Here is a 17,229-nt window from a genome sequence, read left to right on the forward strand (position 1 = left end):
AAAAATATGTGTAATAAAAATAAAATGATTGTATGATAATAATCAGTATCAATACACCCAGACTAGACCGAAAAACACGAGGAAGCAGGAAAAGAGAAAGCAAACGGGAAAGAACGTTGTGCTAAATTCTGAGTTAAGTGCTGTTGTTGTGTGCCCTTCAGTCGTAAGGGGAGTGAAATTAGATCGTTTGAAAAACAGAGGCTTACTATAGTTATCTGACAAACTTAAAGGGCAACCACTTACATCATTTGAAACAGGACTTTTCTCTTTCAAATTTCTATAAAAGATCAAATCAAACAAAATAAAGTTTGTATAACAACAACAAAAAAAAAAAAAATCCAGAGGGATACAAAGAAAATAGAAATGATACAAACAAGGTAAGAGGAGTAAAGCCAAACATAACAGTTATGGCAATAGGTAGAAATAGGATATACCTGCATATCAAAAGGAAAACACTTTCAGATTTGGTTAACAAACAGATCCAGTTTATAAAAAGACATACCTAAGATATGATCCAGAAAGTTTAAAAATAAAAGGATAATATTAGTACAGTCTGAAAATAACAGAAAAATCAGCGGTGGGGTATCAGTATCATACACAGGAGGGTTCATATCCAGAAGCATGAAATGGGGTCAAAGAAAGATTTTATACTAACCAATGCCACAATTAAAATAAAGATATGATAATCATACGCCTTATGAGCCAAGTAACACCATATCACATTATATATTGAGAAATCAAACAGAAACACGAAAGGAGATGGAAGACATGCAATCATAGTAGGTCAATGTGTTTCTAGTCATCAGTTTGACAGAATAAATAGCCAAGATAAGTCAGGATTTAAAGAATATAATTTTGACTTAATGGAAAACCAGTTGCTGTCAAGTTGATTCCAATTCATGAAGTACCTGGTGGCTCAAAAACGGTTAAGCACCCAGCTGCTAACCGAAAGGTTGGAGGTTCAAGTCCACCCAGAGGCAACTCAGAGGAAAGGCCTAGCGATCTGCTTCTGAAAAACCAGCCGTTGAAAACTCAGTGGAACACAGTTCTACTCTTAACACACGCAGTAGGGTCACCATGAGTCGGAATAGACTCAAGGGCAACTGCTTTTTATGTTTGTTTGTTTTTAGATTTAAAGAATAACTTTTGTCATGTATTTTAGTATATACAATAATCAGACATGCCACAAAAATTTATGTACAAGAGTGTTTATTGAAGCATTATTTTAAAGCAATAAAAAGTCCAAAATGTCCAATAATAGTACTGAAATTAATGATCATACATCTATCCAAACTGAATACCATACATTCATTAAAATTCTGTGTTAATAAAGCACTTACTAAATTAAGGAAATATTCATAAAATAATAAGTGAAAATATCTTATTATAAAACTGTAGATTCTGTTGTGGGGGAAAATATGTATATATCTGTATGTATATATAGTGAAAGAAAAGATGAGAAAGAAATTCACCAAAATATTTTAGTGATTATCTTTAGGTTGTGATATTTATGGTAATTATGGTTATCTTCTTCCTATTTATATTTATCCTTTGAAAATTTTTCTCAGTGAGAATGTACTAATTCTGTAATCAAGAAAAGCCAATTTATCTTAAAACTGCATGAAATGGTCTACAAATTATTAATAACTATGAGTCAGAATTGACTCAATGGCAACGAGTTTGGGTTTTTTTTTTTTTGGTTATTACTATACTCCATCAAAGGCTTTATTTCCTTGGTGTTCCGTGTTGACTAAAGTATTGTAATCACTACTTTATAAGCCACACAAACAGTGTAAAGTGTTTTTGTCAGTGACTGATACTGCTTCATTTAACTGCTAAGCAAATAGAAGGACAGTGCCCCAGTCCCCCGTCTAGCTAGATGAGTTTTGAGTAGATGAGGGTGGGGGGAGCAGGAAGAGAAATAAACAAGATAACAGAGCTCATAGCACTCCCTTATGTTACTGAGTTCGTTTGAACTCGCTCTCATGCAGTGTGCCTTTTTCTGCAGTCTTTTTTCGTGGACCACAACAGTCGAGCTACCACTTTCATTGACCCCCGAATCCCTCTTCAGAATGGTCGTCTTCCCAATCATCTGCCCCATCGACAGCACCTCCAGAGGCTCCGAAGTTACAGTGCTGGAGAGGTAATAACCCCTTCCCACTCCTACCACTGCTACCTGCTCATAGGGCGGCCCAGTTGCTTCCTCTCCTAGTAAGACCAGAACTGTTTCTTGGTGGCTGGGCTCTGGGGCTGCCTGCTTATCAAGGGAATAAGCCATTAGATACTGCTCTGTGTGGAAGAATGAATGACAGTCCCTGGGATACCCAATTACCTCCCTAACCCTATCTTCATATTACCTTCCTTCTTTCTTCCCTTTTTTTCAACACAATCACCGCTACTAAAAATCTGTCTAGTTTAAAGGAAACTGAAGATGCAATGTCAGTAGATCCCCATGCTTATGGCTGACACTGTGCTTCCTAAAGCCTAAAGGGCACATGTGAATTCTTACAAGACCATGGAACTGCAATGCAGTGTATGACTGACTCCAAACGTCTACCTCTCTGTAAGATCCTGGAGACTTCAATAAAGTACACGTAGGCTAAAATCTGGGGCAAATCAGCAGGGCTACGTGAATGCTCTATTTGCATCCCCAGGTCCTCTTCCCTGGTTTCACATGTTCTTCGCCACCCATGGTTACCTTCTGCTGGGGCATCATGGCTGCAGTCTTTCCTACCATCACTTTCACTGCCTTTCTGAACGACCGTCTCTACATCCCATGCTCTTTCCTGCCCTCCTTTCTCAGACCAAAACTCAAAATACAGCTCTTTTCCACTTCTGATCAGTTCCTGACAATATTATTAACAAGTCCGTTCGAATATCCTAACTGACAATTCCCAAGTATCTGTACCTTCTTTTCATGGGTGCCACCAGGACTTCAGGAGATGTGAGCCCAGAGAATAATTTCCAAAAAAAAACAGTGTGTAGAATAGGGTTACAATGAGGTAAAAAACTAAATAAGTAGAGGAGGAGAAAAAAAAAAGGCATCTATATATATATGGTCCCCACAGGGAGCCTTAGTGGACGTCTCAGGAGAAACTGTGACAATGACAATACACCTGACCGTGACCTCCTCCTGACAGAAAGCATACGTCTCAAGAGAGGAGCCTGTGGTTGAAGCATCTGTACCAATTATAAACAAAGCACAGCATACAAATGAATTTCTTGACCATTTTTTGAGGAGTAATGCTCTCTATAACCTGAGACACGTAACTACTCCCAACCAAGGGCACTCATGGTTTAATGCCAATATGATAAAATGAGTTTTTCTCTCAGAGGTCGTTTTAGGTATCACTGTATTATGACATGCTGAAAGCAAGTTAAATCCTTCTTTCTGCACGTACCTAAAGTGAGCACGTGTAATCTAGCATTATTTAGGTGTAAGGACTCTCTAGATGTCAGTCACCCACGGTCATATCCATAAACTACCAAAAACAACACCCCAACTTCCCAGCTCAACCCTCAGAGTCCCCTCTCTGTTACATTTTTATAACACTTCAGAAAGAACAAAATCCATTGTCTTAAGATGAAAGTAGAGAAATTCAAAACTCTGAAATACAGCATTTTAACTTAAACATATCCAAGATCTTTAATATTATTAAGGTGATTTCAGCATTAATACAGAGTAATTCCATATGGTCAAAGAACCTCAGTGCTGCAGGCAGATTTGCTGTCAATAAAATAAAAACACTAATTACCTAAAGTCAGTCAAACCTTCTAAAGATACTGAACTCTTACAATTTTGAGAAATTGGCCTGAAAGCATAAATATTAAAAACACTTCTAATTGAAAGAACAAGATTGAGATCATGGGTAGCAATTGCATTACCTGTTCTGAAATATTTGGTTAATATTATCAAATAAGCTAAATACAGTTACGTAAAACCTGCAAAAGCCGGAACCCGTGTAAGGCAGAAGGCCATCAGACAAGGAAAACTCAAATATTTTCCACTAATAGAGAGTAACAGAAAAGTGGTGAACTCCACCCTGCCAAAGGCAGAAAACTTGCAAGGCCCAGAAAAACAAGGTGGTCCCGTCGAGTTCTGGCTCTCACAGGTTTCGCTATATATTGAATATCAACATTATGGACAAATGCCATCTGCATCCGCCAAGAGCTCACTGACTCTAACACATGACAATGAAAAGGCATTAGTGTACATCAGCCATCCGTATGGCTCCTCGCTGATACCTCCTAGCACATCCACCTGCCAACTGACTCTGTTCTTCAGGTATTCAAACTCCTCCCGTATGACTGCCCAACCCCTCTCTACTGTTAGCTTTGGTGAGGCCAAAGCTTTCACAAGGTGAAACAAGGAAAGCAATACCGAGAGAGGCTGGGAGGCGGAGGAGATCTGACTCCAAGGCAACTTACCAGTGAAAACAAAGACCCAGCCTCTAAGAAAACAAATATCTGGTCCCTCCTACTGCAAGAGCACCACCTCAGGAATGAGGGAGACAGAGGACCCCAGTGTAAAAATAGAGGAGAGGTGGCGGTGAGAAATGCTAGTTGTGTTTGCTGTGGTGAGATTATGGTCAACATTGATTAAGGGCATGGCCTGCTGTGAGCACTGTGGAATGCAAAGAAATATGAGACATGATCTCTGCCAGGCCAAAAATACACACCTAGGTAAGTAACAAGAGAAATCCGAACATGATTGAGTGCCAAGAGAGAGGTTAGGACGAGTGCTCTAGGAGTTCAAAAGAGACCAAGGAAAGCCATCTTAAAAAGAAAGTTCCTGAGCTAGATGAAAATAGGTAGAATCTGGCTAGGGACAAAGGAGGAAGAGCAATCCCCAAAAGCACAGCATAAGCAAAGTACAGAAATAGGATTGAGAAAGGTTCATGGAGAGCCAACCAATGGTTCAGTATGGCCAGAATAGTAAGTCCCCATTTGCTCTGTCTTGGTTTTCTGGAGAGCATTGAATGCCACATGGAAGAGTTGAGACTTTTTTATGAACCCACTGAATGAATCTGAGAGAAGTAATATGATGATTTTTTGTGTAAAAATGGTCTTTAGAGATCATTTTGCTCTTTATTTCTCAGCAGAGGAAGACTATTGGCCTTTTCAAAAAAAATGCTAATTGAGTCTATTCTTACTCATAGAGATCCTATAGGACAAAACAGATCTGTCCCATAGGGTTTCTAAGGCTGTAATCTTTACGCAAGCAGACTGCCACATCTTTCTCCCACAGAGCAGCTGGTGGGTTCAAACTGCCAACCTTCGGGTTAGCAGCTGAGTGCTTTAACCACTACGCCATGGCCTTTTGGGCAGGACAATTTTTGAATGTGTGGAATTGTCCCATTCCACTGCAGGACCTTTAGCTTTTCTGGCCCCATCCAATAGTGTCCGCAGTGCACCCACCTCACCAGTCATTGCCATGTTGACAACAACAAAAGCCCCAGAGATTCCCGAACACCCGGTAGTACTGCCCCAGTTAAGAGTCATATTTTACAGTCAAGTAAACTGAACTTAAATAAGAACCTCGGTCACACGGGCGTTCATGTGTGTCGGAGTAGATCTGTACTCCACGGGGTTTTCAGTGGCAGGTTTTTTCGTAAGTAGATCACCAGGCCTTCTTCAGAGGTGCCTCTGGGTGGACTGGAACTTCCAACCTTCCCAACCTTTCGGTTAGCAGCAGAGCGCGTTAACGGTTTGCACCACCAGGGACTCTTCCCACAGAGGGGCTGTGTATTACTGTGTCTTCCTTTCCTTCTGGAGCCCTCAGTTTCCTCATCTGCAAATGGAGACAAGGTCTACTTCAGTGCTGTGATTCTCAGAGTCTGTGAGGCTTGATTCCAAGTTTGCAGTACTTGTAACCAAGAGAATCCTAGTCCCATTAACAACCCACAGGTAAAATGAGCAGGAAAGCCCGGTGGGGAAGAAGACAAGTCTCTTGAGATGAATTAATAATGGGTGTGAAAACAGCAGGATAGCCAGTTAGAAATGACAGTTACACAGATAGAAATAGGAAACGCAGGAATAATTGGTGAATTATTTCCATAATCCATGAGTTTTCTGTTTCATATATCACGGGCAATGGGGAATTAGACGTTTCTTAGGCCACAACCTTAGGAATCAATATTTTATTTACACCTTCATGAGCCGTTCTCTTGAGTGTTGCTTTGCTCAGCCGTTGATTTTTTTATAAATTGCCCTCAAGGACAGAATTAAAAGAAGTTTCTCTACAGTGGTTAAGAGATCAGCAGGGATTTGGGTTTTTTGGTAGTAAGGAAGGATAAGCAGAACACATAATTTTCATTTCTTTTACCATTTATCTTGGTCAGGTTAGAAAATGAATAGTCGTAGAAAATTTCTAGAAGGGCGCACACAAAAAATCTTAACAATGATTACTTCAGGAAAGGTTGAGAGTTTAGTGGGAAAAAGAAACTTACTTTTCACTTTAAAGGCAGAAGTCACTCTTAGTCATTCTGTGCAGCCAGCTTCTTTGATGGCAAACGTCATTCCATTGGCTCTGATGACATGGAAGTGTCCTCATTCAGGATGCTTGCCTTTTGGGAGAGTCATTTCTGCATTGCTTCTTAAATTTGGTAATTTACCTCTTGAGTTCTTGTAACCTAGACTTGACTGCAGGTTTGGTCGGAAGTTTGTAAAAGTCTGACGCACTTGAAGATAACTTTTTAATTATCAACAATACATAATGAGTGGGAGAGAACTTAAAATCATAATCCCGTACCTGGAGACACTCCCTGATACCCAGAGAAATAAACATAGGGATCGTGTTTGTGGTTCTGCGTCCTATTTTACAATCACGTTACCTCATGGACAGTTCTCACGCCATTAGAATTCTCCTATTTTATCATATGAATTCATCATAATTTAACTCAAACCTTTTTTTGTACATTGTGCTTGTTGCCCATTTTTTACTGTTATAGACAAGTTAAACAACTCAGACATAGATCTGTCTTCTTTTATTTCCTCAAGATAATTCTGAAAACTTTGTATGTGATCTAATTTTAGAAGAAACCAAAAGGGATGTAAAGATTATATAAATTCACCATTTGGGCCTTTCCTCTGTTCTTGCTAGTTTGTTTACCATCAGGTCCCCCGCGTTTTCAGGGAGAGCATTAGCTGATCATTAACCCAAATGCAATCTAAAACTTACAATTTTCAATCACAGCTTTTGAAAAAAAAAAAAACCCACCAGTTTGCATTTCCAAATTGCTATGCAGAAGAGAAACTTGTTTACCAGTTCCCAAAACCTATTTTCTGGGTATATCTATTTTGTTTTGTCTAGAGAGCTGAATGTTTGAAGTTTTCACATTTACAATTTTGATTAAAGCTATCAACGTCAAAAGAAAAAAAGAACCCTGAAAATAGTCTACTGAACATTAGGTTCTACCCAGGCAAGGAAGACTGGTCTTCGTGTGTCCAGGGAGAGGCAGGCCACTGGGAGAAAACACACATATATGCACGTATACATGCACGCACCTGAGAAACTCAGTAAGGAAAAACGATCAAGTAAATGCCAAGGAATTCAATGAGTCATGGTAATTTGGGTTTTAAATGGAACTTTCATTCTTCTAGGCATTGTCAGTCATTACAAAAGCAATGTTAGGTACCTGGGTGGTGCAAGCAGTTAGCTGTCGGCTACTAACCAAAGGTTGGAGATTGGAACCCGCCCAGCAAGCCCACAGAAGAAGGGCCTGGCAATCTGCTTCCATAAGATTATAGCCATTGAAAACCCTATGGAGCACAGTTCTACTCTGTAATACATGGGGTGGCCATGAGTCAGAATTGACTGGACAGTAAAAGGTTTGATTTCTTTGGTTTAGAAAAGCAATGTTATCAGTGAAATCCACATCAGTCACTCAGTTATATTAGACATCAACCTCAGAATGGATCATTTGACACCGCTTGAAGTCTAGAAGAACCCTCAGTGCATACTAAATTCTCGCCCAGGCTTTGAATCTCAGAATCCCCTCCAGCCCTGCCTGAAATTGTCTTCTTCCCCGTACACTCTAGGGCACCTCGGTGGAGAGGACATTTCTGTCTAACCCTCCCGGCCTCTGAGCTCTAGTTTGTAGGCCATCTAGTGTCAACTGTGCAATCACCTCCTTTCCCCCCAACAGATGTTTCTGTGGCTCAGGGACTCCTCATGTCCTCCATTTCCCTGTGTTGTTTGCTCTACCACACTCATAGCTTGCCTCAAGCTGATTCATCAGTGAGTCATCTCCGTGTGGGGTACCTGGACTTCAGCTAGTTTCTGAAGTCTTTCAACCTGGCTTAGTTTTGCCAGTGCACAGGTGACCTCGGTAGTAGGCACCATCTTTCCCTAGAGTGCACCTGCTATACCAGATACCTGTGACAGCTAGGAATAGAGGTGAGCCTCCTCCTGTTTCAAAGTCCTCTTCATTCTGGGACCATCCACCAACAATTAGGCACCTTTGCCCGGAGTGAGACACTGAACATATCTGAGTTCAGTGCACAGCCAAGCCCTCTCCAAGTTGAGTTACCAGATCTATCCGCTTTCCCAATTTCTCTTTGTAGCTCATCCCTTAGATAATCTTCAGTTGAGTGGTCTTGGAGAATCTTGTCTGTGTAGCATTAAACATATTTTAAACGCACATTAAGGCAGACTGACATAATTCCCTCCAAGGGAAGGAGAAGCATTTTCTCCCATAGCCATCTTGTTTCAGTCCCCGAAAGGCTTTGCGTATTTGTTCATGTATGGAAAAAAGGGAGAAACTTAGGGACTCAGTACTGGGTAGTCTAATCATCGGCAAACCTTTCTTTCATCGTTTTTGCACTATAAATATTTCGTTGAGACTGGGAGATCATGCTGCATAAATACCGGCTTCTAAGTCTTTGTATCTGGCTATATCAGCCTGGCAGAGCTGAGTGTTAATGGCATCAAAATGACAAGGCCAGTCTCATTGGCAGAGAATCTGTTCCCTTGTCCTTCAAGTGAGCGATGGACAATGAGAAGGACTAGGAGAGACGGGATGGATTTGAGTCCCTTCTTCCAGAAAAGCAGCTCAAAGACTGCCACATGCAGATAGGGAATTGGTAGCACATCTCTGCAAACAAAGGTTGTTATTCTTGTCTGTGTGGAGTATGGAAGTAGGACCCAGAAAGAAAACCAGCAATTACCTTGTCTTTAATTAGGAAGCCCTAAGTACGCCATCCTACATTGTCATCAGCAATACCACATGTGGCCTAGTCTTTAAAGTCACCATTTGGGATTGATTTGACCTTTCTAGACTTTGCAGCATAGATTCTCATCACTTCTCCTGAATTATGTATGAGTGAATTTCATACTGCTTTCACAGGGAGGGTTTTCTTTCTTTTTGTGTCTGCATGTTTGAGCTTTTTATAGGTATCTTTACAAAGTTATCTTCAAAATGTTTAAATAGTTTTAAAGCCTATTTAAGCATACTTTGCCAAATGTCACAGAATGACACTAAACCGCATATATCTGGTGAATGTACTATAATGTGGAAAGCAACTTGTACCTAGGTTTTAAAAGCTTACCCTTCATGGACCTTAAGGAGCAAAATGTAGATGGAGTCAAGGTAGAAAGTTCATAGTCGTACTCTAGAACTTACGGGATTTATTCAAATTAAAAATCAAATTAAATGAGCTTAAAGTTAATCTTCATAAATATCACTTTTGAGCGAAGCAAGGTATTTATCCCATGAAGTTTTGTCAAAATGCTCAACCGAAACCAAGATATTGAATACAGGCCAATAGCACGAGAGAGCATGTTTTGCAGTCAAGTATCAGTTAGAATCCTGACTCTCTATCGCAGAGCTGAAAATTTTGGAACAACTTACTCAATCAACTTCTCTGATCCTCAGATTCCCCATTTTGAAACTGGGGTTAATAATGCTTATCTTGCAGAACTGTTTTGAGGATATGAGATGCTGTGTGAAGAGCTGCCAGTATAGTGGATGGAATAGTAGGTACCTCAGCAAAGAATGGCCATTTGAGTTTAATAAATACCATCTAAAATAGCAGATCCCTTCCACATTCACTATTGAAGTTCAATGCTACTTCTTGGAAAGGAAGGTAGTAAGCCTACTTTTACTAATAATAATTTACCTAGAATTCTCTCTTTAACATTTATAAGAGAAATGTTTTCTTAGTCTTTTAAATATCATGAAGTTGATTAACATTGATGACTTTTGGCACAATCACTTTCCTAAAAACCATAATGTGTCACATAAACCACTCTACTTAGTCTTTTTTTTTTTTTTTTTTTTAACTTGCTTATTTAGCATCACTTTGGGGATTGTAACTTTATTAGTTTTTCGACTTAGGAGATGTCAAGGTCTTTTTGCCCCTCATGTTGAAAAATTGGTATCAAAAGATCATATTAAACTGATGGCAGATTTCCAATGCTTCACTTTTATTTTGAAATTAGGCCTCTGAAGTCTCTAGAAATAGAGGAGCCTCTTTACTGGCCCGGCCAGGACACAGCCTAGTAGCTGCTATTCGAAGCCAACATCAACATGAGTCATTGCCACTGGGTATGTATCATACTTCTTTGCACCCCTGGCTAACCAACACTTAGACTTGTTTTTCTTATCATGAATCCTTTAATACTCAAGATTCTGTGTTTTCTTTCTTCTCTTTTACGGTACTGTCTACTTCTCCTACCCTTTGCTCTCATCCTCCCGTTTGCCCCTTTTCTTTTTTTCCTTCCTGTTCACTTTGTCCTCCTCTCTTCCCCTTTCTCTCTCTTCTGTATTCTCTTCCCAACCCTAATACCCCTTTTTCTTTATTCCATTCAGTGATTTGTTACCTCAGTACAAGAGGGCATCGTTCAGATGAGGTGATGGATTTCATTGTTGTTAGCAGCAGATTTTAATTTGTACTTCTCCTTTCCACATATTTACGGAAAAGAGTTCTCAGAGTCTTCACCCCTTACCCTAACTGTATACCTCTTTCCAAAAACACGTGCCACCAGTATCAAGGGAAATGAGGTGAGAGGGTCTAAATGGATTCTGGTATTTCCATTATCACTACTGGGAAATTAACTCATGGCCATGGGTCGCCAGTGTAGAGTGCTCAGAAAAAGATTTCTTTGAACTCAGAATCTGTTGTCGTAAGAACTATGGCACAATGACCAGGAGAAGTTAGAAGGAAGAGAGGATTCTCCTCCACCCTGGAGAGCCATTTTACTCTCCTTCATCTGTTCGCCCAGGGATGAGTTAACATCCAGTTAAGTGCCAGGATATTAAGAATGATTAACTTAGATCTAGTTCACTTTTAGTGTGATCTTTTAAAAATAATACTACTATTATGTCACATGAAGAAGAAAAACCTCAACAGCTTACATTTTTTTTTTTGATGAATATGCTACCTGCCTTTCAAACTCCAACGTTAATCCTGATATCATGTCAAGCAACCATTTTCCAGTCATCAGATAAATTATCTCTGGGCTGCAGACTCAACCACAACTCTGCCCTTTTGTCTGTTTCAGCATATAATGACAAGATAGTGGCATTTCTGCGCCAGCCAAACATTTTTGAAATGCTGCAAGAGCGTCAGCCAAGCTTGGCAAGAAACCACGCACTCAGGTAGGGGCTTGTCTCTTGTCCCTGTAACTCCAGGTCTCTCCAGCTACTAATCCAAGTGGAAAAGCACCTCTGTGGAGAGAGAGCTGAAGCTGATAATGCATTTTATTTGTGCATTTAAATTATAACTTGAATCCTCAAAATGAAGGACCCAGAGGATTCTAGTGTCCTGGGAAGTGGCACGATCAGAGAGTCATATGGTCTGGTTAAACATCAGTTGACCTGGAGTCGATTCTGACTCATGGTGACCCTGCTGTGTGTCGGAGTAGAACTGTGCTCCATAGGGTCTTCAATGGCTGACTTTTCAGAAGTAGATGGCCAGGACTTTTTTCCAAGGTGCCTCTGGGTAGACTCAAATCACCAGCCTTTTAGTTAGCTGCAAATAGGTTAACTATTTGTACCACCCAGGGACTCCTTTTGTCAGGTTACATACTTATACGATGCTAAAGTGATTTCCATGGATCTGGAGGAGGGCAGAGAAAGGAAGAAAAATAGCTTTTATTATAAAAATTATTTATGTAAAAAAACATGATTTTTTATTTTTGAAATATAATTGTTTAATGCTAAATGCATTAACATTTAATTGCATGTAAAGTAACTAAAGCAAATGGAAGGAATGATGAAGTAAAGGAGCTGAACAGAAGATTTCAAAGGGGAACTCGAGAAGACAAAGTGAAGTATTATAATGAAATGTGCAAAGACCTAGAGTTAGAAACCCAAAGGGAAGAATACACTCAATATTTCTCAAGCTGAAAGACCTGAAGAAATAATTCAAGCCTTGAGTCACAATATTGAAGGATTCTATGGGCAAAATATTGAGTCATGCAGGAAGCAACAAAAGAAGATGGAAGGAGTACACAGAGTCACTGTACCAAAAAGAATTCGTCGAAGTTCAGCCATTGCAGGAGGTATCATATGATCAGGAACCGATGGTCTTGAAGGAGGAAGTGCAAGCATTGGCGATAAACAAGTCTCCAGGAATTGATGGAATACCAATTGAGATGTTCCGACAAACAGACGCAACGTTGGAAACACTGTCTATGCCAATAAATTTGAAAGACAGCTATCTGGCCAACCGACTGGAAGAGATCCATATTTGTGCCCATTCCAAAGAATGGTGATCCAACAGAAAGTGGAAATTATCGAACAACATCATTAATATCACACTCAAGTAAAATTTTGCTGAAGATAATTCAGAAGCAGTTGCAGCAGTACATCCACAGGGAACTTCTAGAAATTCAAGCCGGATTCAGAAGAGGATGTGGAATGAGGGATATCATCGCTGATGTCAGATGGATCTTGGCTGAAAGCAGAGAATACCAGAAAGATGTTTACCTGTGTTTTATTGACTATGCAAAGGCATTTGACCGTGTGGATCATAACAAATTATGGATAACATTGAGAAGGATGGGAATTCCAGAACACTTAATTGTGCTCATGAGGAACCTGTACATAGACCAAGAGGCAGTCGTTCAAACAGAACAAGGGGATACTGCATGGTTTAAAGTGAAGAAAGGTGTGCTTCAGGGTTGTATCCTTTCACCATGCTTATTCAATCTGTATGCTGAGCAAATAACCCAAGAAGCTGGACTATATGAAGAAGAAAGCTGCATCAAAATTGGAGGAAGACTCATTAACAACCTGAGATATTCAGATGACACAGCCTTGCTTGCTGAAAGTGAAGAGGGCTTGAAGCACTTACTGATGAAGATCGAAGACTACAGCCTTCAGTATGGATTACACCTCAACATAAAGAAAACAAAAATCCTCACAACTGGACCAATAAGCAACACCGTGATAAATGGAGAAATATTGAAGTTGTCCAGGGTTTCATTTTACTTGGATCCTCAATCAGTGACCACGGAAGCCGCAGTCAAGAAATGAAATGACGTATAGCATTGGGCAAATCTGCTGCAAAAGACCTCTTTAAAGTTTAAAAAGCAAAGAGGTTAGTTCGAGGACTAAAGTGCACCTGACCCAAGCCATGGTATTTTCAATCACCTCATATGCATGCGAAAGCTGGACAATAAATAAGGAAGACCAAAGAAGAATTGATGCCTTTGAATTATAGTGTTGGCAAAGAATCTTAAATATGCTAGGGATTTCCAGAAGAACAAACAAATCTGTCTTGGAAGAAGTACAGCCAGAATGCTCCTTAGAAGTGAGGATTGCAAGACTTAATCTCATGTATTTTGGACACGTTGTCAGGAGGGACCAGTCTCTGGAGAAGGAAGGACATCATGTTTTGTAAAGTTAGAGGGTCAGTGAAAAAGAGGAAGACCCTCAGCAAAATGAATTGACACAGTGGCTGCAACAATAGGCCCAAACATAGCATGGTTGTGAGGATTGTGCAGGACCGGACAGTGTTTCATTCTTTCATACGTAGAATGCTGTAAGTCGGAACCAACTCAATGGCACCTAACAACAGCAATGCTTAACGCAATGTTGGATGACCTTATTAAAAAATAAATAAACAAGCAAGCAAAAAGTATTATATATGTTCTAGCCACTTAAATCATATTGTCCATTAGGGTCATCTTTGATCGAGTATCTCTGGCACTCTGGATCGCTTTGTCTGGAAGGGAAATAGATTCCAAAGTGAAGAAAGAGAAAATATCCCTGAACTTAAATCCTGATTTCTCACCAAGATATTCAAAGATCTCTCTCCTTCAGTTTACTACTCAACACTTCCAAAGCTGGAGATGCTTGGTGCTTAAGGGTGTGTCCCTAGGAGTTTGAATTCTTGCTCCACCACTTACGGACTATTGATCAGGGCATGTTATTCAATCCTCTATACTCAGTCCCCTCATCACTGAAATGGGGACCATAATGGAGGCATTACTGACATGTTTAAATGGGGGTTTGTGTAAAGGAGGAGGAGAGGTGGTGGGGAGTCCAGTCAATGACTGCCTCTAATTCCTCTATTTTCATTTGGTGTACTCTTTGGATTCTGACTGACACCTGTAATACTCCACTTTGACTTCCTCAAAGAATTACCAATGCCTTAAAATACCATCTTTGCCATTCAAATCCTTGCTAACGTCTCCAAGAGGGATTATTCACTATTCTTCCCTCTCTAAAACCACGTCATTGATACCTCTTTTCCCTGTACATATTAGAACCAACATTCTCCCAACTGCGCCTCATCTCAACTTCTCCCTCTTCCTCTACCTCCAATCTAAACATTTACCTCTTCACTTTCTCTCTTCCAGGCCTTCCTTTCTCTTCTCCCTGCCATAGTCCAAGTTTGAGTCCTCATCATCTTTCTTCTTGACTTTGTGGGGATCTCTTAAAAGATATTCTCTCTCCACTTTATTGTAACCACAGTTACCTTCTTATAGCACAGATCAAATTATGCCACTCCTGCCCTTCAGAAAAGCTTCCATGACTCCCACTATGTTGAAATAAAGTCCAGATTTCTAAGCACAATTTCCAAGGTCTCCAAAGTCTGGCCCTTACCTTACTCTCCATCCTGTCTCTAATTTTTTATCCTCTAGCATCTTCTACCTTTACCAAACTGTTCACTCTCTGCCTTCACCTCTACTAAAATAACTTGTCTCATAAGGGCATCTCATTTTGTTTTAAAGACTCAGATCAAATGCTCCCTCCTTTGCAAAGATTTGGTGATCCAGGCAGACTTCAGTGTTCCTTTTACCTTACTTTAATAGCACACTTTTTGTACCTCTAAGATATTTTCCCATTATCTCATGTATTGGAGTCCCTGGGTAGTACAAAGGATTAGCACTTTCTGCTACCCAAAAGGTTGGTGGTTCGAGTCCACCCAGAGGAGGCACCTTGAAAGAAAGTTCTGGTGATCTACTTCCAAAAATTTAGCCATTGAAAATCCTATTTAAGACAGTTCTACTGAACAGGGTCTCCATGAATCAAAATCAACTCAATGGTAACTGGTGGTGGTAGGAGTGGATCTCATGTATTACATCCTTTACTTATGTCTCCCTACAACACTGTATGCTCTTTAGAGCAGGACCCATATCTTTCTTGTCTTTGTACCGCTCTGCCCCCCTCGGAACCTGGCCCTCAACTTTGAACATAGGAAACACTAATTACTTTTAGAGAAAATGAGAGGTCTTTAGCATGAACAAATAAGTAATTGTCACTCCCACTTCCATCTAAGTCTTAAGAATTATCTGTCCAGGTTTCATTACTGAGCCACAGAAGACAGTGCCAACTCAGTCATATGGGTCATTCATTTATGGGCTGCTCTTTGACTCACATTATCTAAACATTTAGGGGATTTTCGTAGATATTCAGAGTTGTATTATCTAAAGAGTTTCTGACACATTCCTGCTCTTGAATTTTTTTTTTTTTAATGTTATCCATTTTACCACTATGTAATGAGTTCACTGCTCACTTTTTGGAGAAATTTGAACTCACCAAAGGCACTAGGGTCCCACTTAAATTATGTGAAAAGTGAAAAAAAAAAAGTAATCCCCTGTGTGAAAGAGTGGAATATATTTCCAAAGGAAGGGAAACTGTTTTAAACCCTATTATGTACTATCGTGTTAAAATGAAATCCAAGAAACCTTAAAGGTTTTGTTACAGTGTGGAATTATACCATTATAATTTTCCAGAGCTTGAGGGGGGTGTGGGGCCTGGAATCAGGACATTTAGAATAGGAAATACTAATTTCCAATCAGAAATTATCAAGTATTGAAACTAATAACCTTTTTAGAGTCATGGACCCCTTTGAAGATCTGATGAAAACTATTACAGACCCTCCCTCACGTATAAACATAAAACTTTGCATACAGTTTCAGATGGCTAATGGACCCCAGGAGCCCTGGTGTCATAGTGGTTAAGAGCTCAGCTGCTAACCAAAAGGTTGGCATTTCAAATCCAGCAGCTGCTCCTTGGAAACCCTATGGGGCAGTTCTACTCTGTCCTATAGGGCCACTATGAGTTGGAACCAACTCAATGGCACCTAACATCAACACAACACATAACAATGGGCCCTAAGAGAACTATGGACCCCAGGTTAAGTAAGACCCGAAATATCTCATCAAAACCAAGTCCCAGAATGACTATCAGAAACTGACTGTGGGGCCGTGGAATGAAAAAGACAGAAAGACAAGAGCGAGTACTTCCTCTTCAGGGGGTCAAGCTTAAGGGAACCAGCAGACTGGGCACTGCTGACTGTGACAGAGCCTTTGCATGTCCCGGAATCATGATATGAGCGTGAATCGGTGCCATTTTAAAGGGCCAAGAGACGAAAAGCAAACCACCTCTCCCCACAGCCCTGCTTAGAGGTAGAACTTATTGCTTTTTCTATAGATTTGAGCACGGTGCATTTTTCGGTTTAACCCTATTTTGTGTATTTTTGAAGAGGCCAAGAAAGCTCCCATTGCCTTCTTAAAAAAGTCTGCACACCAAAGAGCCAAGTCAATTATATTTTTGCCTGAAGATATTCTATTTATGATGAAGAACTGAATTCATGTTAATGTAGTCAGAGAGAGGAAAAAGTTATATTTGCAATATTATTCAAAATAGATTTTTAAAAATTATACTTATGTTATCATTGGGGAATGTTGGGTGAAGGTTATATGTATTATTTCTTGCAACTACATGTGAATCTAAAATTATCTTGAAATAAAAATTTAAACATAAAGAAAAA

The 17,229-nt window shown here is 39.9% G+C and overlaps 1 protein-coding gene across 2 annotated transcripts in view; it reads left to right on the forward strand.

Annotated features, from left to right (window-relative positions):
* The window catches only part of HECW1 (HECT, C2 and WW domain containing E3 ubiquitin protein ligase 1), a 495,956-nt gene that overhangs the window by 399,953 nt on the left and 78,774 nt on the right, over positions 1 to 17,229 (forward strand). For both annotated transcript variants that reach the window (XM_004383962.1, XM_012557718.1), the window contains 3 exons: positions 2,009 to 2,143; positions 10,442 to 10,547; positions 11,504 to 11,600. In XM_004383962.1, coding sequence (XP_004384019.1) covers positions 2,009 to 2,143; positions 10,442 to 10,547; positions 11,504 to 11,600 — 338 coding nt within the window. The remainder of the gene's footprint in view (positions 1 to 2,008; positions 2,144 to 10,441; positions 10,548 to 11,503; positions 11,601 to 17,229) is intronic.

Source organism: Trichechus manatus, unplaced genomic scaffold (genome assembly GCF_000243295.1).
Source record: "Trichechus manatus latirostris isolate Lorelei unplaced genomic scaffold, TriManLat1.0 scaffold00114, whole genome shotgun sequence".
NCBI classification, from domain to species: Eukaryota; Metazoa; Chordata; class Mammalia; order Sirenia; family Trichechidae; genus Trichechus; species Trichechus manatus.